Source organism: Argentina silus (genome assembly GCF_951799395.1).
Source record: "Argentina silus genome assembly, chromosome: 3".
NCBI lineage: Eukaryota > Metazoa > Chordata > Actinopteri > Argentiniformes > Argentinidae > Argentina > Argentina silus.
The window spans coordinates 19,226,768-19,247,420 of NC_139657.1; the positions used below are offsets into that span (position 1 = coordinate 19,226,768).

The 20,653-nt window shown below is 42.8% G+C and overlaps 5 protein-coding genes across 7 annotated transcripts in view; 2 read left to right on the forward strand and 3 right to left on the reverse strand.

Moving 5' to 3' along the window:
• The window catches only part of srgap1a (SLIT-ROBO Rho GTPase activating protein 1a), an 84,671-nt gene extending 81,623 nt beyond the window's left edge, over window positions 1-3,048 (reverse strand). For both annotated transcript variants that reach the window (XM_083665897.1, XM_083665896.1), the window contains exon 1: window positions 2,436-3,048. In XM_083665897.1, the coding sequence (XP_083522023.1) occupies window positions 2,436-2,502 (67 nt within the window). In that variant the 5' untranslated portion in view covers window positions 2,503-3,048. The remainder of the gene's footprint in view (window positions 1-2,435) is intronic.
• Window positions 3,049-3,881: 833 nt separating this feature from the next.
• Window positions 3,882-6,813, reverse strand: rxylt1 (ribitol xylosyltransferase 1). Its single transcript, XM_083666637.1, has 6 exons — window positions 6,596-6,813; window positions 6,257-6,439; window positions 5,913-6,015; window positions 5,486-5,800; window positions 5,095-5,265; window positions 3,882-4,941 (listed from the first exon to the last, which is right to left on the reverse strand). The coding sequence occupies exons 1-6, from the start codon at window positions 6,744-6,746 to the stop codon at window positions 4,539-4,541; spliced, it is 1,326 nt and encodes a 441-aa protein (XP_083522763.1). The 5' UTR covers window positions 6,747-6,813; the 3' UTR covers window positions 3,882-4,538.
• A 284-nt stretch (window positions 6,814-7,097) lies between these two features.
• Window positions 7,098-8,610, forward strand: LOC310802528 (cytochrome b-c1 complex subunit Rieske, mitochondrial-like). The gene is made up of 2 exons (XM_083666943.1): window positions 7,098-7,320; window positions 7,871-8,610. Exons 1-2 carry the CDS (start codon window positions 7,194-7,196, stop codon window positions 8,479-8,481), a joined length of 738 nt encoding a protein of 245 aa, XP_083523069.1. The 5' UTR covers window positions 7,098-7,193; the 3' UTR covers window positions 8,482-8,610.
• Window positions 8,611-8,856: 246 nt separating this feature from the next.
• On the reverse strand, window positions 8,857-11,175 carry LOC310802529 (protein C19orf12 homolog). Of its 2 annotated transcripts, XM_083666945.1 has the most exons (3): window positions 11,045-11,175; window positions 10,212-10,372; window positions 8,857-9,962 (listed from the first exon to the last, which is right to left on the reverse strand). In XM_083666945.1, the coding sequence occupies exons 2-3, from the start codon at window positions 10,369-10,371 to the stop codon at window positions 9,697-9,699; spliced, it is 426 nt and encodes a 141-aa protein (XP_083523071.1). In that variant the 5' UTR covers window position 10,372; window positions 11,045-11,175; the 3' UTR covers window positions 8,857-9,696. The 2 variants fall into 2 exon arrangements, with proteins under 2 accessions (XP_083523071.1, XP_083523070.1); XM_083666944.1 differs by lacking the exon at window positions 11,045-11,175 and having other exon boundaries at window positions 10,212-10,431.
• Window positions 11,176-12,221: 1,046 nt separating this feature from the next.
• Window positions 12,222-20,653, forward strand: uri1 (URI1 prefoldin like chaperone). The gene is made up of 11 exons (XM_083666764.1): window positions 12,222-12,565; window positions 13,602-13,636; window positions 14,076-14,154; window positions 14,433-14,568; window positions 17,146-17,237; window positions 17,398-17,461; window positions 18,747-18,972; window positions 19,117-19,375; window positions 19,465-19,616; window positions 19,914-20,154; window positions 20,329-20,653. The coding sequence occupies exons 1-11, from the start codon at window positions 12,494-12,496 to the stop codon at window positions 20,515-20,517; spliced, it is 1,545 nt and encodes a 514-aa protein (XP_083522890.1). The 5' UTR covers window positions 12,222-12,493; the 3' UTR covers window positions 20,518-20,653.

Below are 20,653 nucleotides of genomic sequence, written 5' to 3' on the forward strand. Positions count from 1 at the left end.
TGGCAGTAGAATAAGGACATGATGTTGGTTGATGGCCTAGTGGAGGATGCCTGTTCAGGATCAGGGGACACAGCTATGGACTGACAGGCTCCTCTCAGATCAACAGAAAATGGCCAAAGTTTACAATTATTTGTCTAAAATACTGTCAAAAACAGTCCAGTTCTGGTCTTCCAACCAAGAGACTGTGAACCAGAAGATCAAACATTCTCCTCTGTTGTCCTCTGGGTTTGCTTGTTGTTCTACTTCTTGAGTAATCAATGTCTGTGCAAGACTTGCCTCTGGCTTTAGAGATGGGGCCTCAGCTAATATCAACTTCAACATCTAAACTCCTTTTCAAACTTGCTCAAAGAGTGCAGGACCCAAAAGTATTTTATAACCTTATGTTACCTTTAAAAGGAGAATGTTGTGTTATTTGTAAGCATTTCATGCCTACATCTCATAGCCTTGAAAAGCCTGCGAAAATGAAATGTATTTGTAACAATTAGAGCCTGGTAAAGGCTTCAGTAAATTCCTGCTAAAAAAAAAAAAACGGAAATTAGATATCATGACAGCTTTTGCTGATCTTAAAAACTCACAACACCATTTCTCTCATGGGTCAGGATTATAGTGAATGAAACACCCAAGGAATTTGTATACAAATCAAGAGGCTGATGGCAAACTTCCCAGTGCATATTAGATAAAAAAGGGTTCTGAGCATAGCCACTGTTTCACCTCTTTCACACTTGTATCACACAGAGTAAGTAGTCTAGTAGTAGTACAAAAGAGGCATCACATGCATCAACATTATGCACTACACTGAAAAACACAATGATATTTCTGTTGGTCCATGCATCCTAACACTACCCATGACAAACAGGGATGCCTCTGAGTTACAGCAAATCTAAGGTAAACAGTCTGGAACAGCTTTCAAATGGAATACCCCAAAGTTAGATATTTGCAATGCAAAGAGGACAGCAAGGTCTAGGCAAATAATAGGATGATGTCAACAATATGTAAACCTCCCCTCAACCTAAATCCAGACAAATTTATCACCGTTATCAATGGGTATTTGCATGGTATCGAGTTGAGCTGTTTGACACAAGCGGACTTTGGAACAGTCGTTAGAAACACAAACTGCTCAACTCCATTACTCTCCAAGAGTGATGTATTAACATGCTAACAGCATGTTAATACAATGGTGTTACTAGAGTAATTACAGTTACTATAAGGTTTTGGGGGCAACTTGTTTTAAGTGTGATCACAGAGATCATGAGAACATGTTGTTCATGAGCTATACTCAGACCTTTGTTTCCCAAAAGGAATGCTACAGTTGTTCACAGTTGTATCAGTATGTTATTATTACCCCATTTGGTTTGCTTTGCTTTGCATGACAAACGGGAGGCATGGCACCCACAGTGTCCCTTATGACTGTGCATCACCCTTCTATTACAGGCTGAAAGGCCTTAGTCATCACAGGCGAAGAAAGGGGCTGCACATTCCTGGCAAATGAGAGCTTCTGCTCTCGAGCGTACACAATCTCGTAATTCCTCAAGCAGCATTGCTTCCCCACCCCACCCCTCCACCCCAGATTCCCCTTCCCCTCTCTCAGGATTTAAGGTTTGCTATGGAGACATGAATAGGTGGTATTTCAGCCTGCTAACAGCTCCAGAGAACGCAGTTCCTAGGCTGGAGGCCAAATCCCCATGGTTACCACAGAGCAGCAACTGCCTCTTTCCTGTGCTCGTTTGTCTGGAAAAAAATAACCTCCTGCTCTGTTTGCTGGGGACCTGCAGGAAACTCAGACTGGGCGAAGTTTTGAAAGCATCAAAATATTCTATAGAATCTCTAAATCATGTTTTACATTGCTCTCCTGTTTAATTTGAGCACAGCTCTATTTGACAAGACTCCAATGCCAACGTGGACCTAAATCAGTGCCTGCTGTTGAGAAGGAGTACAGTAGGTCTGTAATAAGATACTCTGTACTGGGTTACCTTTACCAACCTGTGGTAACAATGGTTTGCTTGAAACAACAATCATACATGGAGAAGGTCAGCCACATTGACACTAAAATAAAGGATGGAACATTTGGTTCTGAAAAGTGAGGAGGATAGGAAAGAGAGAACAACACTGGATGACTCATGTAAATTATTAAGTTACATTGCATAGATTTTCCTGTCACACATTAATCATTAAAAAGTTGCAAAATCTAGGAGAATTAGCCATATGGGTCATATCCAATCTAGATTTCATTACTTAAATATTTAGACGTACAAAATGATATTGGACACTCAAGCTGAACTGTAGCTACATAGCAGTTTGATCAGTTCATTGTCTAGAGGCTAAATAATATTTGTGAGTAGCTCACAATTACAAATCGTTATGTTCTTATTTGACATGCAATAAAAGCGGTAAAGGAATACAAGCAAATGTTTATGCAACACATGGTCAAAGCTTACCTTTAACTTGGCTCTCGTACTCAACAATTATTTCTTTATCCTTTTTGAACTTCGGTGTATTAGACATTTTCGAATCAATTATATGAGGTTGGACAGTTGGAAACTATTTGTCAAAGAAATGAGCTCTGTCCTGCTTCACGCGGATAAGATCCAACGCATCTCACAGATTGAGGAGTGTTCTTCTAGACAATTATAGGATACACAACTTAATGCAATTAACTATACGAGCAAACTTCCAAGTTACAGTAAACGGTACCCTCTTCCCATGTAAACTGTTCAAGAAAACGTTGAGTCCATTGTTCTCTTTCCACACGATCGGTTCTGGAAAACACAAGGCCAACGCGAAATCCTGATATCAATCAATGAAATCACTGGTATGCTATAACTGCTTGCTATGCCGCGGCAGAGAGAGCGGAGATGTGGAGTCGGCGCAACAGCATAACCTTCGATAATCAGATAGATCCACGCAGCAAGTATATCGAATCCTCGGGACAGGTAGACTGAACGCGCGGATTTAATTGCACGTAGAGCAGGCTACCAATATCGGGCAGAAGTATGTGGACTTGTGTCCTATACTTCCTTTACTGTTCTCTAGTTTCCCCGGTCCCACACACTTCCCATTTGCCTCGTTGTTTCCCAGGCACAGGGCGACTGCAGTACAGCTGCCGAAGAGAGAGTCACTGGAAATGGGAGGGATCCGAAGAGGCACACATAGCGGAAACAAGGCATGGATTGACATGCTATTTTTCGAACTAGTAGTGCCGATTATGTTTTATATTAGTCTACACCCCTCTGCTGGACCTTTCCCAGAATTAGGGTGTGATCACTGATAGGGTGTGAATCGTGATCCACATAGGTCCGAAGGGAATGTGTTATTACAAGGCGTATTACACGACCGTTACATTGTATCAAACTTTTTGCATTAATGACATTGGGATACAAAGTAACAAGGCAACTATTTTCTTCACAAAACCGTCGCAAGTTATTTCCACTAAATGGCCCCCGTGGTATTTCTGATATTCGACTGACTTTATAATTTGAAAAGTATGAAATTTAAATTATTTTCAATAACCCTTATGTTTATACAAAAGTTAGTCAGTTATCCACTATTGCCAGCTTTTTAGACTGCACGGATCCTTGAATCAAACAACAAATGCATACAAAACATGATCATATCTGACCCTTATGCCACATAATCCCTTAATCATATTGATTTAGCCCTAAACCAAGTTTCAGGTGAAGAAGGTCATGTCATTCGTATCATTATTCGTATCATCGTATCATTATTGAGTAAGTATGATGGGAACGTTCCAGTGCATTATGGAATTTACTGTGGTTTCATTGCACCACCTGCTGGAGATTATGAAAAGGGCCATATCTAGAGGTATAGTAAAATAATATTTTACAACAACAACAATTTAAATAGAAAATGTTTTAATGACAAGACAGACATCCTACAACGTATGGATGCAACGGTTTGACAGTGACAGTTTAATCTATTTCTCAAGCTATGGACAGAACCAAAACACTGTGGGGGAGATGATGGTAGCCAACACTGTAATTTGGAGATACAGACCTACTGCTGTTACAATAACAACACTTAAAGGACAGCTCTACAGTGGCTAAACATGTAGGATGGTATGACATGGAGAGGAAATCCAATCTTTTCACTCAACATTTCACTCGACAACTTGTGCAGATCGAGTTTTTATAAAACCAGAAGGTGACTATTCACCCTGTCTTCTCTAAGGCCCATCAAATTGTTGCATTGGAGTCATCAAAATCTAAAATCTGTTATTTTTTACAACACAGACATGCAAATCTTGCAAATCGTCTTCTAGCAAATCATGAGAACAGCAACACTTAAAGACACACAACAATATCTTGAGTGAGAGAGCAGATAGTAGACACTTTGCCGACTAGTGTTAGTTTTGATAAATATAGTCATAAGTCTGCATTTAAATAAAGTATTCAGAGACAAAACATGAATAAAATGCTAAATCATAATGAAACCCCACAGGACCTTAGTGTAAATGTGTATTTTCTCCCCCCAACAGTCTCCAGTGTATCTCATGCTTTTTTGCCATTTTGCCATTTTGAGACTCAGCTGTTTTTAAAGAAGGTCTCCTCTAAGACCTCTGTAAATCTGTCCTTCATCTGCAGACGGAAGCTGCTGTACCACTCCAGCAGTCTCCTCCTCCTTTCCGTCCTCTCCCCCTGGCTCATCCCCCTCTCCTTCTCCAGGAGGCTGGGCAGCTCTTTCCAGTCCTTGAGGAAGATGAAGGGTGCTCCTGCAGCTTTGAGGATGCGTAGTGGGGAACTTCGTCCAGCTGCGCAGGCCCCTGGGGTCAGTACGTCCTCTACCACGGGTACAGAGCCGTATGCACAGGCCTCATAGATCCGGTAGCACTCTGTGTTGACTCCCACTGGGCAGAGGGTCAACTCACTTTGGGCCAGAGCTGTCTGGTACCGTCTCAGACTGTCCACTGTCTCCTGGGGGAGCCACCTGAGGCAGAGGAGGAGGAAGTGGATACAGGGTTACTTATTGAAACAGTGCTTCCGTTGTGACAGGATTAAAGTGTTCACTGTGTTTTGTGTGAATAACAGCAATAATCAAAAAGGATTTTATTGCACTGTTGTTGATAGCACAGTTACATACTTCTCTCTGGCAGTAGTGATACACAGTTTGTCCAGGCCTGCTTGCTTCAGGATCCCCATTAGTGTTTCCCTTGAGGAGTTATTGTAGACGGTTCCCAGGAAATTACAGAGGTAGGGCCTGGTGGAGCTGACCATCTGTGTGTTTGGCAAGACCACAGGGAATTGTCTGTATCTGTACAGAGAGAGACATACACATTCACCTTCAAACAATGTTCTTCCCTGATATGTGCTGTATCTAAGTAGTTATATTGGATTATCATGTAACCAGTACTGACATGTAAACAAAGAGTGCTGAAATTGTGACATTGCTAATTGTGGTAAGGGGAGCTATACAGTTGAGAATGAAAAAGTGAAAATATATATATATCAGAAGACAGAAAAGAGGAACATACGTGGCTACTCCAAGGGGCCACTGAAATACGTCCTTGTCATTGACCCAGGGGCTGTCGTACACCAGGAAGAGCAGGTCCACAAAGCCCCCATGCCTCCTGAGGTAGGGGCTGATCCAGTCGTTGGTGCAGCGCTCGCTGCCCAGCAGCACCACTGCCACATGGGACACAGTGTGGGCCTGAATCAGGGTCTGGACGTGCTGGAGCCATCGGGTGGCATAAGAGATCTTCTGCTGCTCACGCCCATTTAGCACCAGAACCACACTGTCTGTGTCCAGAGGAACATGACCTTGGACCACTGCTGGCCCTGTGTAGAAACTAGACAGAGAAAGAGAGACAAAGAGAGAGAGAGAGAGAGAGATGTCTGAGTAACTGAGACAAGTTGATAATGCATCTTTTTAATAAAATGTCATGATATTTGATGCCTTACCTGAAATCAATCTTTCCTGCCTGTATCTCCCCCTCTCTCCACTGTGCTGTTCTGTCAGTGGGGTTGAGAGGCCCTTCTATAATATGTTCCCAAAGGTAAAGTCCTAAGGAGAGGAAAGGAGTTAGCTACTGTACTTTACTGAATTCCTTCGATTGTGGTCCAAATTTTTCAATTGTAAAGTATTGTTTACAAATCCTCAAATAAATACAGCAGTTACAATGATAGGCTATCTTTACAATGAGTCATGTCAAGTGAAAGACAGTAACTCATCCTCATGACTGTTCATCGTGTCAACCCACCACTGTGCTATTGAGCAATACTGAACAAATTAGAATATGGCTTACCTATTGCAGCTTTTCCCCAGATTTGAACTTTGTATCTTTTCGGCCTGTTCTTGTCAATGTGCTCCTGGTATTGTCTGAAAGCCTCCCTCCGCTTGTGCAGAGCAGAGAGGGACTCTGACCGCTCATCCTCCCACGGGTTCCACACCTCTTCTCCAATGAATGGAATCTTGGTTTTGACAGAATCTGCAAAATATAACTGCCTAGCTGCATGACCTAAACATCATACAATCCCGACCATGGAATAATTGTAGCTGCTGACAGCAGACTTCACTGTAGACTTTAAATAGACACACGGTCTTGATTATCCATAAAGCAATGAAGAGAGATTTTTAGCCTTACCTGATGTTGCAGCTGAGATTTTCTTCACTACTCTGTGGACACGGGTGATAACCCTCGTGTTAAAAAATACATTGTATGCAGCATACAGAGAAAATGCAACATACGCAAAAATAGCAAGGATGAATATTTTTCTTTTATGTATAATTTTCATGGTTTCCTCTCACGTTACCATTCTGCATCTGAATGCCAGTTTGAGTGACAAATATCACACATCTTTCAAAAAGCTAGCTACTATTTACAGTGAAAGGCCCCCGTTATACGGCTGACATTGAAGTTGCCTGCGCAAAATGATACGATAATTTCTTATTTGTCAGTGCGCATCATATTTTTCCTCTAAAATAAACCCACTGATATTATGTTTTGATCAATAATGTCATTTTGGAAGCGAACCTGAAGCAAATGATAAACAACTTGCCTTCAAATATATTAAAGATTCAAGACGGCATAAACGTAGGTCTACTTGGTGTTACGCGGAACCTTCCATAGGCGGACCAAGTTTCCAGTAAAAGCGGACATTCGGTGCGTCTGCACATATAAGTTAGTGAGGAAGGTCGGCGTGTCCCCAACAATTGAAAGTGCTTACTGGTATTCTGTAAAGATGATTTCTTTAGCCGCTCGTTCCGGGGCTTTGTCCCCGTACCTGCAGGCGACGAATGCAGCTGTGACTGGAGTGAAATCCGTTGTCTCGGGTGTTGTGAAGACAGGGCCTGCTACCTGCGTCAGCGGTAAGGTCGGGTGTAGCCTGGACTTGACTTGGGCATTGATGTGGACTGTCAGTTTGTCTCTCCGCGATGTCATTAGTGAGGGACACATCGATGAGTTCGTTTTGTTGATTGTTAGGGTTACAGTAATATGCAAACGTTGTTTTTTTCTTAGGGTTGTCCACTTTGTCAATGATTGTCACCACTGGCAATAATAAACACTAACAGCAACTTTAGCTAACTTCTTAAGTGTCACCTCTTCAAATTCATAACAAACATTCTTAACGACTAAATTAAGTCGATTCTGCAACGTTTGAAATGAGAATATAGCTAATCTGCTGCACTCATTCTCGGATGTTATCTTGCTAAGAGAAACATTCAAGTGCATAGCCAACTGCCTGATCTTGACTCCCATTATAATATAGGGTTAGTATTTTTAGTATTTAACCTTAGTGTTAATCTAACCACCTTAGATTAACACTCATCTAACCTTGAATAAATGCTATGTATGGAGAGAGGTTGTAATACTTATCTATACCAACAATGCCATCTGACATTATTGTCTCATTTGCAGCCCCTGGTGGAATCCGCCTTGCGCACACTGACATCAAGATCCCTGACTTCTCTGACTACCGTCGGCCCGAGGTTCTCGACCCCAAGAAGTCCTCCCAGGACAGCAGTGAAGCCAGGCGATCCTTCTCCTACCTGGTCACCGGGGCATCCGCTGTGGTGGGCGTCTACACAGCCAAGACAGTGGTCACCCAGTTCATCTCATCCATGAGTGCTTCAGCCGATGTCCTGGCCCTGTCCAAGATCGAGGTCAAGCTGGGAGACATCCCAGAGGGCAAGAACATGACCTTCAAGTGGAGAGGCAAGCCTCTCTTCGTCCGACACCGCACTGAGAAGGAGATCGCCACAGAGGAAGCCGTGAATCTGGCTGAGCTGCGTGACCCCCAGCACGACAAGGACCGTGTTGCCAACCCAAAGTGGGTCATAGTCATTGGTGTCTGCACCCACCTGGGGTGCGTGCCCATTGCTAACGCTGGGGACTATGGAGGCTACTACTGCCCCTGCCATGGCTCCCACTACGATGCTTCGGGCAGGATTAGGAAGGGACCTGCGCCCCTCAACCTGGAAGTGCCCTTTTACGAGTTCCCAGATGAAGACACTGTCATCGTGGGATAGATATCAGAACTTTATCCTCTCTTATTACTATGTACTGTATTTATAAATGGATCTGTCTGTCTGAGAACTTTGAGGTGAAAAGAAACGGTTGCTCTTAACTAATAAAGGGTTACAATTTTAAACTGCCTCAAACAACATGTTGTCTTTCGATTTATTAAGGTGAGAAGACTACGATTTAACATTGGTTACAGAGCTCTGTTACCAAGGTGAGTCCAAAGTACCCTGGATGGTCTATTATACCTCCATAATTGTGTGTATATATATATATATATATATATATATATATATTAGTGTTGACACAATACATTTGTGAAGAGATGTTCAGTTGAATAATAGGATACTTTGTAATAATGCTAACAAAATGTCTATTAACATGGTAATAATGAACAACCATTCATAACATTGCAAATAGAAATGTCATGCATTAGCGGTCCAACCTCACTCTCACATTATAAAGAGTTGTCTCTGGAACTTATAGCAGCCTCTACATTTCCATCTGCAATGCTCTGAATGTCCCTAACCCTGAAATGTGTTTATCAAGGAAAAGCGTTCACGCTAAAACAGATACAGTAATAAACACAAACATGACTTAAGCATTTTATTGTTGAAAAATCTCAGAATATGGCAAACTGTTAGGACCTGGATTGCTCCACTGATTACATTCGCATCAATGTTGGTGCGATACCAACAGGTATCAGTTTTGATAGGCCATTGTTTCTGCTCAACAATATTGAATAAATGAAATACATGATTGGCACGCATAAAAGGACAGTGGTCTAAATATGATAAGGTACCCATCAAAGATTACATTGTTGCTGGTTAAAAACTTTAAAACAGTGTCAGCTTTCACTCAAGTCAACGAGAACACAACTGAAAGAATTGAACAGCTTATTGGGTTGTGTATATCTGGATACACAGATCTGTACCTTTTTCAATTCAAGCAATCCATTGTCAAGTTTCAACAAGTCACAGTAAATTATTTTGGAGGTATGAAATTATCTTCTTTTAAGACAGTGTCTACTTCTCCTATTTAAGTATCACTTCAAGACCACAGAGGCTTCCGTAATAGCCGTACTGTACCTAGAAATGCATAGCTTCACATCCTCCTCTGAATTTGTGCAAAGTGACAAACCAGCATCCTTTTATCTTTCTTTGAAAACCCTAGAGAAATGTTCAGGCTGTCTGATAGATCACATGCTCAGGGAGGCCTCCTCATCAGTCCACATAGTGCACCTCTGCCTGGAGCTCCTTGGTCACATAGCCGAGGAGGGCAGCTGTCACCTGTTGCTGTAGGGTGGAGTTGCCCATGACCAGGGCGCTCAGCTGGGCCATGTCTGTCCATTGGACCTCACCCATGATGGCCATAACGTCATCGTAGAGCTTCTGCTGCTGCTGTGGGGAGAGCTCCATGATGATCTGAGGCAGAGGCCTGAACTGTCCGCTGGTCATCCAGCATCCCAGCAGGCCGCCTACAGCACCACCTGACAGAGAGGAAAAGGAGGAGGTCAGACAGTGTACATCATCAATAAATCATGCCTCAGTTTTACTGGAGAACTTTTTAGACAAGTTATGTCTTGCATGACGATTACAGACGGTGAGGCATATCACGGTTAACCATTTTAACACCCCTTTCATATTTCTTTCGATATGGGATTAGGTTTAAAATGCCCCTAGAACTGTAGTAGAAGACCCAGATTCTTGTTAACCCATTATCCTCATTTTCTACTCACCAACAGCAATCCCGAGAGGGCCTCCAACCAACCCTCCTGCAAAGGCGAGTCCTCCTGCTGCCACCGCACCTTTACTCGAGCCTTTCACGGTGGTCTTTATCTGCTGATTTGCTGATAACTCGCAACACAGCTTCATAATGTCATTAACTCGTTGTGACATTCTGCGAAACACCATACTGGTAATTAATCATTGCATAAAAGCTCTTCAAAAACATGTTCAACAAACTTTCAAACAGTTAAATAAAAACTGAAAGTATTAAACTATTAAACTATTTTTAATTTGTGTGTTGTGTGTTTAATACTATTATTATACATTATACACACATTATACACACAACACACAAATTAAAAATAGTACTAGCTCACAGATACTAAGAACAAACATAACAGCCCAAACAAAAAACCACTTTCACTGGTTTCACACCTAAAATAAAATATACAAATAATACTAGCTCACATATGGGGATAGTTTGTTCTCAGTTTTATTCAAGGACCGACATATTATTGTCTTTATTCGCCAAAGGGAAATATTGTCTACTGGCCTGTAGCCTGTTACCTGTTAGAAAAAGTAATGTGTTGTTCTCATATCTTAGCCCATAACAGTTTCATTGAGATTCTATTATAAAAACAAATCTTAATATGAATGAAACAGGCGTACAGGCAAACTTTCATACAACACACGCCAATGTGTCAATGTTACCAGAGCAACAACGTATTACTCCATTCACTATACAGGCATTACTGCTGACAACATGTTGTACATAATAACACTAGTGTAGCCTACTATTGATGTAGCAGTAGCAGAGTAGCCAATGTGAAATTGTAATACATACCTTGCAGTTGCTGTTGAACTAAACGTGCCTATGAATTAACTGCAATCGCCCCGGTTTGTTGGTTAAATGATTCGGTGATTCACGTACAGCGTGATTCTTGATTTCTCAAGCTTTGTCACAGTCGCAGTGCTTCATGGGATTGGTCTGGCTCATTTCCTGTAGCACTACATCAGAGTATAGGAGCCAATAAACAGCGGTTTGGAAATGATGGTACAACGAATGGTATGACATTTCTAATAGCCTGCGACTGGCAATGATAACAGCTCCTCAAACAGCATTTCTATCCACAAGCAACATATCAATGTTGAATAAAGAGTAATGTTGCTCCTTACATGAGCTATTGTGTTGTTTTGTTTTTTCATATCTCTTGTATATGACTCTTGACTGTTATCAATGGGAGACGTAAATAGACCTTGGATCGATGCAACTTCACCACATCGCCTATCACGAAACACGGACCACGTGGTAATCTGGCAGCGTGTTTACACACATGACTATTGAACACGCCTCCCCAATTGTAATGAAAGAGTCAGTGAACGTTTGGCCTTTATACCATAGATAAAAAACGCATTGGCGAGATTATATAACATAGATTAGAGGAGAAATGTGTATAAATCCGTTAAGAGTTGATACTTTCCTATTTTATAAGGTTGCCAGCTGACTGTAAATCTACCACTGCACTGATCCCTCAAATATAGGCTACTTGTGCATTTAAAACTTGTGCATATTCAACAAAAATAATGCAATATCGTGTCATGCATTGAATAATATATTATTAATTTACAGTGTAGCGATGATTCCATCCATAATTTAGAGATAATATATTGAACACTACAATATCTGCGACTGTAAACAGTGAGGTCATTTGATATCATTTGCAACAAACGTAACTCTGGGTCTGGGTTTCAAAAACATGGAAATATAATTACATAACATCTAAATACATTTGATAAGGAGGACTTCAAATGATGTGTTACTATTACTACTATTACTACTTTTGTTAGAATAGTCAGTGTTTTGTTATCATTGCTGGAGTATTTGGAATCAGTGATTGCATCTGCAACATTGTTGCAAACCCTGATTGTTGTGGTTTGTATTTGCAAAATGTTTTCAAACCCTAGATTGTTGTTATTCTGAACATTTACCCAGAGTACACCGGGAGACAGATGGAGAAGAACATGGCGCAGGGTCAGTGAAGAGGAGGACGCTGAACAACTGGAGGAATTATATTCCGTGGATATTTTTGGGAACATGCTAAAGATGAGAGTGTGAAATGGTCTCACTTCCGAAGTATTGGATAACTACCACTGCCCCATTGATGAATAAAAGGAGAACGGGTCTCAGGAATACCTGCAATTGCATTCATAAACATTTCTTTAGGACTTACAACCCCTGAACATTGTTTTGGATTCATAAACGTCACATTTCATTTTGTTATCACATGGGAAGATGGCTGAGAGCAATAAAAGGAGTATAGAAGTTCCAGTGGGGGTTGGTAGACTTCGAGAGGAGCATAAAAAGGTAGTCAACACGGACAAGTTGCTAGCTAGCTGGTTAGCGATGGTTGTGTGTCACCGTTGCCCCCATACCATGCACGCGGTCGACTACTCTGGCGAGAGAGAATGTTGCTGCAAATTGTTTTGCATCCAGCTACATATATTTTCTCTGAGCATCTTGTTAGCACGTTACTGTAACAGTTTGCTCCAATTAGGTCAATGCACCTGCCCGTGTCAGCAAGTTTATAATTTCCTATGTATGTAAACTTCGATTACACAGCCAGTTATTTTTCGAGAAGCTTCCTTAAGCTCGTTCTGGTCACATGTTGTGTCGTCTGCGCGTGCATCCAGGTCCAAGCCTATATGATTCTTGTGCAACGAAATCATGTTCATCAATTATTCTAGCTAACTAATGACCAATATGTATTCTTAACAAGCGCCATGTCGTACTCAGACTCACGTAGACATTCATTTTGTGTGGCCTTGAACACCTAAAGTGGGCAGTCTTCAGTCGGCATCTTTCAGTTGGGAGAGACCTCACTTTGTGTCACCTATTCCTAACGTGCAAAGAGAGTGCACAAACTGTCTGATAGTAGTGGTGTGTTAAGCAGCATACATCGTGGTTGAGTTGTATCAATGCCTTATATTTCTTCCACTCAACAAGCCAAATCGTTTTTGCACTATGGGCTACATCTGGGGACATAAAAGAAATGCTTTGATGTATGTACAAGTATGCAACTGCTTCCTCCCTCCTGCCCCCAGCTGTCTTCCTAGGTTTGAGTTGAGAGGTCCAGAAAAGCTTTTGCTATTTTGATGCTATACTACAACTGGGCTGTAACAGTTGTGTTTACCAAAAACATCCTAAACTTTTTGAGTGTGTTGTGGTGTTGTTTTTATAATAATGAATGAGCATCTGCTAATGAAGATTTTGCAAATTGCTTTTACCAGATAGTACGTTGTCTTACTACTGGTGTCATTTCCATGTTATTATACTTATATAAGAGAAACCTACTACACAGTGTAAAGCTGGATTTAAAGCATTGTCACTGTCTCAACAACAGGTGGTGACAGGCTGTGAGGGTCAGATTCAGCACTGGTGAGTCTTGTATAACAGCATAGACAGATCCCACTAGTCAGCTGCCCCTCTGCATTCAAAATCAGCCCATAGCCCCTACTTCCTAGACACTCTTGTAGATCTGAAAGTATTGGATAGGTATAAGCAATATGGCCGCCTAGCCTATCAGAAAGGAATGAAGGGCAATTGTCATATTGCTAATACCTATCCAAGCCTTCAGATATACAGGAGTGGGGCCGATTTGGAATCGATAATACCTCCTGGAGCATATACTACTGCACTCCTATAATACTACCCAACTAGTACATCAGAGAGTCACTGTGTACAACTTTTGTTGTGCATATATAGCTGTTGTCATTAAATGCAGGTAGGACAGAAAAGAAAAACACATTGTGTAGTGCCATTGGGTAGCCTATTGATTTGATGTAGTCTAACTGAAATAAAACCTGTGGACTTTCAGGAATAAGGTAAAAGGTGAATATGAAGCCCTTGAGGAGCGCCTGCAAACCCTCCCCGATCAACTCTCGTATGACATAATGGTACGTTCCACCCTTTTCTCAAATACTCTGGAGAGAGAGTTTCCATGGTAGTAGCTATCACATGTGGCATATAACCTAATTGTAGAGTTACCATCTCACCTTCAGCTGGAGTGATGCACACACACAGCAACAAGGTGAGACTGATGGCCTATACATGTCCTATCTGATTTCACTTTCTATTTCTCTTCTCCTTTTCCACTTCTCCTCTCTACTTTTCTGCTCCTTCTCAATATCAATTTCTATCCCCTCTTTTCCTTCTCTCCTCCCTGCCCTTACAGGTGCCATTTGGCCCTTTGGCCTTCATGCCTGGGAAAATTGTCCACACCAATGAGATCACGGTTCTGCTGGGGGACAACTGGTTTTCCAAGTGTTCCGCCAAGCAGGCTCAGAAACTTGTGGAGCACAGGAAGAAACGTGAGTTTGTTTTGGAGGCCATTTTCTCCCTATGAACCAATGCTGAAACTTTTCCTTCACATGATCATAAAAAGAGTGGCGATTCCCTTTCAAACATCCACTTCATGGCTTGCAATTTATACTGCTGGTCGGAAAATGTTAGATTTACAGTGCATTCGGAGAGTATTCAGATCCCTTCACTTTTTCCACATTTTGTTATGTTACAGCCTTATTCTGAAATGTATTAAACTATTTTTCCCCTCATCAATCTACACACAATACCCCATAATGACAAAGCCAAAACAGGTTTTTATAAATGCTTGCTAATTTATTAAAAATAAAAAACTGAAATATCACATTTACATAAGTATTCAGACCCTTTACTCAGTAATTTGTTGAAGCAGCGATTATAGCCTCAAGTCTTCTTGTTAATGACGCAACAAGCTTGGCACACCTGTATTTGGGGAGTTTCTCCCATTCTTCTCTGCAGATCCATGGGGAGCGTCGGTGCACAGCTATTTTCAGGTCTCTCCAGAGATGTTCAATCGGGTTCAAGTCCAAGCTCTGGCTGGGCCACTCAAGGACATTCAGAGACTTGTCCCAAAGCCAATCCTGCATTGTGTTGGCTGTGTGCTTAGGGTCATTGTCCTGTTGGAAGGTGAACCTTCGCCCCAGTCTGAGGTCCTGAGCACTCTGCAGCAGGTTCTCATCAAGGATCTCTCTGTACTTTGCTTCGTTCATCTTTCCCTCGATTCTGACTAGTCTCCCAGTTCCTGTCGCTGAAAAACATCCCCACAGCATGATGCTGCCACCACCATGCTTCACCGTAAGGATGGTATTGGCCAGGTGATGAGCGGTGCCTGGTTTCTTCCAGACGTGATGCTTGGTTTATTCAGGCCAAAGAGTTCAATCTTGGTTTCATCAGACCAGAAAATCTTGTTTCTCATGGTCTGAGAGGCCTTTAGGTGCCTTTTGGCAAACTCCAAGCGGGCTGTCATGTGCTTTTTACTGAGGAGTGGCGTCCGCCTGGCCACTCTACCATAAAGGCCTTATTAGTGGAGTGTTGCAGAGATGGTTGTCCTTCTGGAAGGTTCTCCCATCTCCACAGAGGAACTCTGGTGCTCTGTCAGAGTGACCATTGGGTTCTTGGTCACCTCCCTGACGATGGCCCTTCTCCCCCTATTGCTCAGTTTGGCCGGGCGGCCCGGGAGTCTTGGTGGTTCCAAACTTCTTCCATTTAAGAATGATGGAGGCTACTGTGTTTTTGGGGACTTTCAATACTGCAGAAATGTTTTTGTACCCTTCCCCAGATCTGTGCTTTGACACAAACATTTCTACAAATCTGTTTTGGCTTTGTCATTATGGGGTATTGTGTAGATTGATGAGGGAAAAAAATAATAAGAATAAGTGTAACATAAAATGTGGAAAAAGTGACGGGGTTGAATTCTTTCCGAATGCACTGTGTATAATGTTTTGAATGTGTGTCTCTACACTACACTCTTTTATCCACCAGAGGGTGCCATTGTCTTAGATTTAGATTGTACTACTTCACACACAGACACATTGAAAGGAGAAAATGTTCAATGAGAGTGTTGTTATGGTGCAGAGATGAGATGCAAGGGGATGCAAAGCAATCCAAAGCAACTTACATTGCAATGAGTGCATACATTTCAGTATATATGGTCCCAGCAGGAATCAAACGCACAACCTAAGTGTTGTTAGCGCCATGCTCTACCAACTGAGCCACAGAGGGCAGCCTGCTACATTGTGATAAAGAGCAGTAGTTATTCAAATGGTTTGACCAGACTATTTAAACTATATTTGTTTTGCCTTATTACGGGTTACATTTTGAAATTACTGTCCATACTCCACTGCTCAATTGTGTTCCTCAAAACAGGAAACAAGATGTCTATATAATGTAGCTATGTAATTGTAATTAAGACTGTAATTCTCCCTTGCTGCCACTAGTGTTCATACTGCGCCTCAAAAGCTTTTTCTTGAGCCAAATGGGCCAACATAACATTGTCTGATGATGTGAGCATTATTAGAGTGTTTACTGAGGCAGAAATGTGCAGTAAGTTAACCCAGACCCCCTTCCCCACCCCTCCTTTCCTCCCTCCCTCCCTGACCCCCGCCTGTCCTGGCTTTACACAGCTAAGTGCTGTAATACAAACATGCCTGGCTGAGATGTGTCAAACAGCCCCCCAGCCTGAGTTGTCAGGCCTTCTGTGTTTGACCTTTCTCCACATCCAGAGACGTTCAACTGGAGGGCCTACGGATCGCCATGGCAACGGGGGCCCTTTGGCTGCCATTAGTAAAAGGGTTTAATTGTTGTGAAGATTTAATGATCCGAAGAAGCATCAAGGGCACGAGATTATGAACTGTTTGTGCCATCGTTATTTTTTCCTTTTTGGCAGTGCTTTGTAGATTCAACCCCTTAATCGCAGATGCAGTATTTGTTTGTTTTCAGTTTCTCTTTACTCCTCAAAGTTTCCATTACTAAGTTGTTTTGTTGTTTCATTGTACATGTCTATTCCCCCTCCCACAGACACACACACACATACAGTAAACCACGGATCACACCTCTTTGTTTTGTAGATGTGAAGAGTGCACTGGATGACTTGCACAAAACGATGAAGAACTATGAAGCCAGAGTTGGGTTCACAGAGGATCTAGAGAAAGTCTCAGGCGTAAGTTTCACTACCGTCATGATACAAGGCTGTAGGTCCTTCTCAGTTCAGTCAGCTTATCAATCCTTGCCTGCAAATAAGGCATGCAAATGATCACACACTCGCCCTCTGCACACACACATACACACACACTCATCCTCATCCTCTCTCTTCTCCTCAGAGTAAAGGGGACTATGTGGACATCAGAGAAAATGTTGCAAGTGTTCAAGAAATCGTCACCAAAGGTAATTTCTTGGTACAATATGTTAGCAAATATACACTCACCGGCCACTTTATTAGGTACACTTTGCTAGTACCGGGTTGGACCCCCTTTTCCCTTCAGAACTGCCTTAATTATTTGTGGCATATTCAACAAGGTGCTGGAAACATTCCTCAGAGATTTTGGTCCATATTGACATGATAGCATCACGCAGTTGCTGCAGATTTGTCGGCTGCACATCCATGATGCGAGTCTCCCGTTCCACCACATCCCAAAGGTGCTCTATTGGATTGAGATCTGGTGACTGGAGGCCATTGGAGTACAGTGAACTCATTGTCATGTTCAAGAAACCAGTTTGAGATGATGTGAGCTTTGTGACATGGCGCGTTATCCTGCTGGAAGTAGCCATCAGAAGATGGGTACACTGTGGTCATAAAGGGATGGACATGGTCAGCAACAATACTCAGGTAGGCTGTGGCGTTTAAACGATGCTGAATTGGTACTAAGGGGTCCAAAGTGTGCCAAGAAAATGTCCCCCACCCCATTACACCACCACCACCAGCCTGAACTGTTGATACAAGGCAGGCTGGATCCATGCTTTCATGTTGTTTACGCCAAATTCTGACCCTACCATCTGAATGTCGCAGCAGAAATCGAGACTCATCAGACCAGGCAACGTTTTTCCAATCTTCTATTGTCCAGTTTTGGTGAGCCCGTGCGAATTGTAGCCTCAGTTTCCTGTTCTTAGCTGACAGGAGTGGCACCCGGTGTGGTCTTCTGCTGCTGTAGCCCATCTGCTTCAAGGTTCGACGTGTTGTGCGTTCAGAGATGGTCTTCTGCATACCTTGGTTGTAACGAGTGGTTATTTGAGTTACTGTTGCCTTTATATCATCTCGAACCAGTCTGGCCATTCTCCTCTGACCTCTGGCATCAACAAGGCATTTTCGCCTAGAGAACTGCCGCTCACTTGATATTTTCTCTTTTTCTGACCATTCTCTGTAAACCCTAGAGATGGTTGTGCGTGAAAATCCCAGTAGATCAGCAGTTTCTGAAATACTCAGACCAGCCCGTCTGGCACCAACAACCATGCCACGTTCAAAGTCACTTAAATCAGCTCGGTTTGAACTTCAGCAGGTCGTCTTGACCATGTCTACATGCCTGAATGTATTCAGTTGCTGCCATGTGATTGGCTGATTAGATATTTGCGTTAATGAGCAGTTGAACAGGTGTACCTAATAAAGTGGCCAGTGAGTGTATAATGACATTTCCAATAATACCATTATTTCTTCTATTCTTACAAATGTCTCCAGGAAAGCAACGTGTGGCTCACAAGCCTAATTCCAAGCCCAAGGTGGAAGCCATTTTGGAGTTAGAGGAGGAGGAGGAGGAGGAGGAGGAGGAGGAGGAGGAGGAGAAGGAGAGGGGTGGAGGAGACAGAGATGGAGAGAGCAGGAGAGGAGTGCTGTCTGAGGAGGAGTTGTGGGCCAGACTGGATGACCTGGAGGCAAAAGAGGAGCAGGAGGATCAGCTCAACAGGTAAGCTTTCACATCACACACACACACATACACACACTTGCTCACATCAATGTACAAACATAGACACTCAGGATTAATTCACCCACCCACTCATCTGTATATCTTTGTACAGTTACAATATCACTGACTAGTCTCTCATTTCAGAATGTTTGACAGTGCAGAAACTAATGGCGATGACACATCAACATCTTCCTCTGAGGAAGAGAAGGAGGTAGAGGAGAAGGAGGGAGAGGGCAGTCCTCCTCCTGTGAATGAGCTGTGTCCGAGTGAAGCCTGGACACCCCCTGTGTCTCAAAATGGACAAGTCAATGGTACTGCACTGGCCACCAAGGACAGGAAGGAGGAGGAGGAAGACAGCGCTTTGCCCACCATATATTTCTCTCACACAGTCGAACCGAAGAAGGTTAGTGTGTTCACCCATTAACAGGCACACAATTTGTCCAGACTTTTTTCAACCATATAAGGCAACATACAATTTCTCTCTCTCCTCAGGTGAGGATAAACACGGGGAAGAACACCATGTTTAAGTTCAGTGAAAGGAAAGAACAGAAGGAGCAAGCTAAGAGGAAAAAGAAGAATGGCTGCAGCAACGGGCACTCTCACCACGAGCTCCACAGAATCACCACTCCTGTAGACATCTACAGGTAATAGGCCTCCCGCAAACTCTTCAAACAGCTCACTCTTCACACATTCAGGCTCCTCTCCTCCAATCTCTTAGCCTTGGTTGGAAAAAGCATGTTTCAAATGTATATTTATTTACATTTTTATATTTATATATTTAAGATATAGGGGGATTGTTTTATTAGAATGAGTAAGGTATTGTTATTTATTCTGATTTATTATTAATGAATGCCTAATTGCAGGTTCTTCACTCTGATTGGGTATGGTGTATGGCCAATTCTGATTGGGTGCATTGGTTTGACTGTCTTGTCTCTTGTCAGGTTGTTTGTGGATGTGAAGAACGGAGAGCCCATCCCCAGGAAGTCCATTCTGAAGTCGCGGAGCAGGGAGAACAGTGTGTGTAGCGACACCAGTGAGAGCAGTGCTGCAGACTTCGAAGAGCGCCGGACGTTCGGACGCACTCTGAGCCACGAAGAAACCACACACAGCGACACCAGCGATGGCATCACAGAGGAGGACAGCCCCACTGGCATCCACCTGCACCCCACCAGCCGCTTCGAGGTAAAGTCGCCCCTGCTCTTCAACTAGTACTTTTGTTTTGTTATACTCTGGCTATATTAGTCAATTGGCCTGTTAACTCTCCTCTCTTCTCCTCCAGAGAGTCCGAATGATTCCTCAAATTACCTTCACAATAATGGTCATTAAACAAATATGTTGTTTTTGTTGTTGATCCAGGCCTTTTCAGGCACAGTGGTGGAGAAAGACCCCATCCCCTCTTCAAATCCCCACCTAACCATCGCCCCTCCAGCTCTGCCCACGATACCAGAGAGGAAGCTGGAGGAGGTGGCCCCTGAAGGGCCTGGACCCCAGGAGCCCCCCAAGAGGGTGTCCAAATTCAAAGCTGCCAGGCTGCAGCAGAAGTGACAGCAGTAACAGAGTCAGTCTCCAGGATCCTCACCGACTCCTTTTTTAATGTGATTTTCTACGGCAACTTAGAGCTGGACAGACCCATGCACCGACCTACCCCTGTCTCTGCCATGCCTTGCTTCTTTTCCCTCCT

Bases quoted from the DNA above. Each gene is read 5' to 3' on its own strand.
- rxylt1 (XM_083666637.1), bottom strand. From the start codon at position 6,746: ATGAAAATTATACATAAAAGAAAAATATTCATCCTTGCTATTTTTGCG. The intron at 6,440-6,595 runs GTAAGGCTAAAA...TATATTTTGCAG, and splicing joins AATCTCAGCTGCAACATCAG to ATTCTGTCAAAACCAAGATT. The intron at 5,266-5,485 runs GTATGTTCCTCT...CTCTCTGTACAG, and splicing joins TGGCCCCTTGGAGTAGCCAC to ATACAGACAATTCCCTGTGG.
- LOC310802528 (XM_083666943.1), top strand. From the start codon at position 7,194: ATGATTTCTTTAGCCGCTCGTTCCGGGGCTTTGTCCCCGTACCTGCAG. The intron at 7,321-7,870 runs GTAAGGTCGGGT...TCTCATTTGCAG, and splicing joins GCCTGCTACCTGCGTCAGCG to CCCCTGGTGGAATCCGCCTT.
- LOC310802529 (XM_083666944.1), bottom strand. From the start codon at position 10,386: ATGGTGTTTCGCAGAATGTCACAACGAGTTAATGACATTATGAAGCTG. The intron at 9,963-10,211 runs GTGAGTAGAAAA...CCTCTCTGTCAG, and splicing joins CCCTCTCGGGATTGCTGTTG to GTGGTGCTGTAGGCGGCCTG.
- uri1 (XM_083666764.1), top strand. From the start codon at position 12,494: ATGGCTGAGAGCAATAAAAGGAGTATAGAAGTTCCAGTGGGGGTTGGT. The intron at 13,637-14,075 runs GTGAGTCTTGTA...GTGGACTTTCAG, and splicing joins GAGGGTCAGATTCAGCACTG to GAATAAGGTAAAAGGTGAAT. The intron at 17,238-17,397 runs GTAAGTTTCACT...TCTTCTCCTCAG, and splicing joins ATCTAGAGAAAGTCTCAGGC to AGTAAAGGGGACTATGTGGA.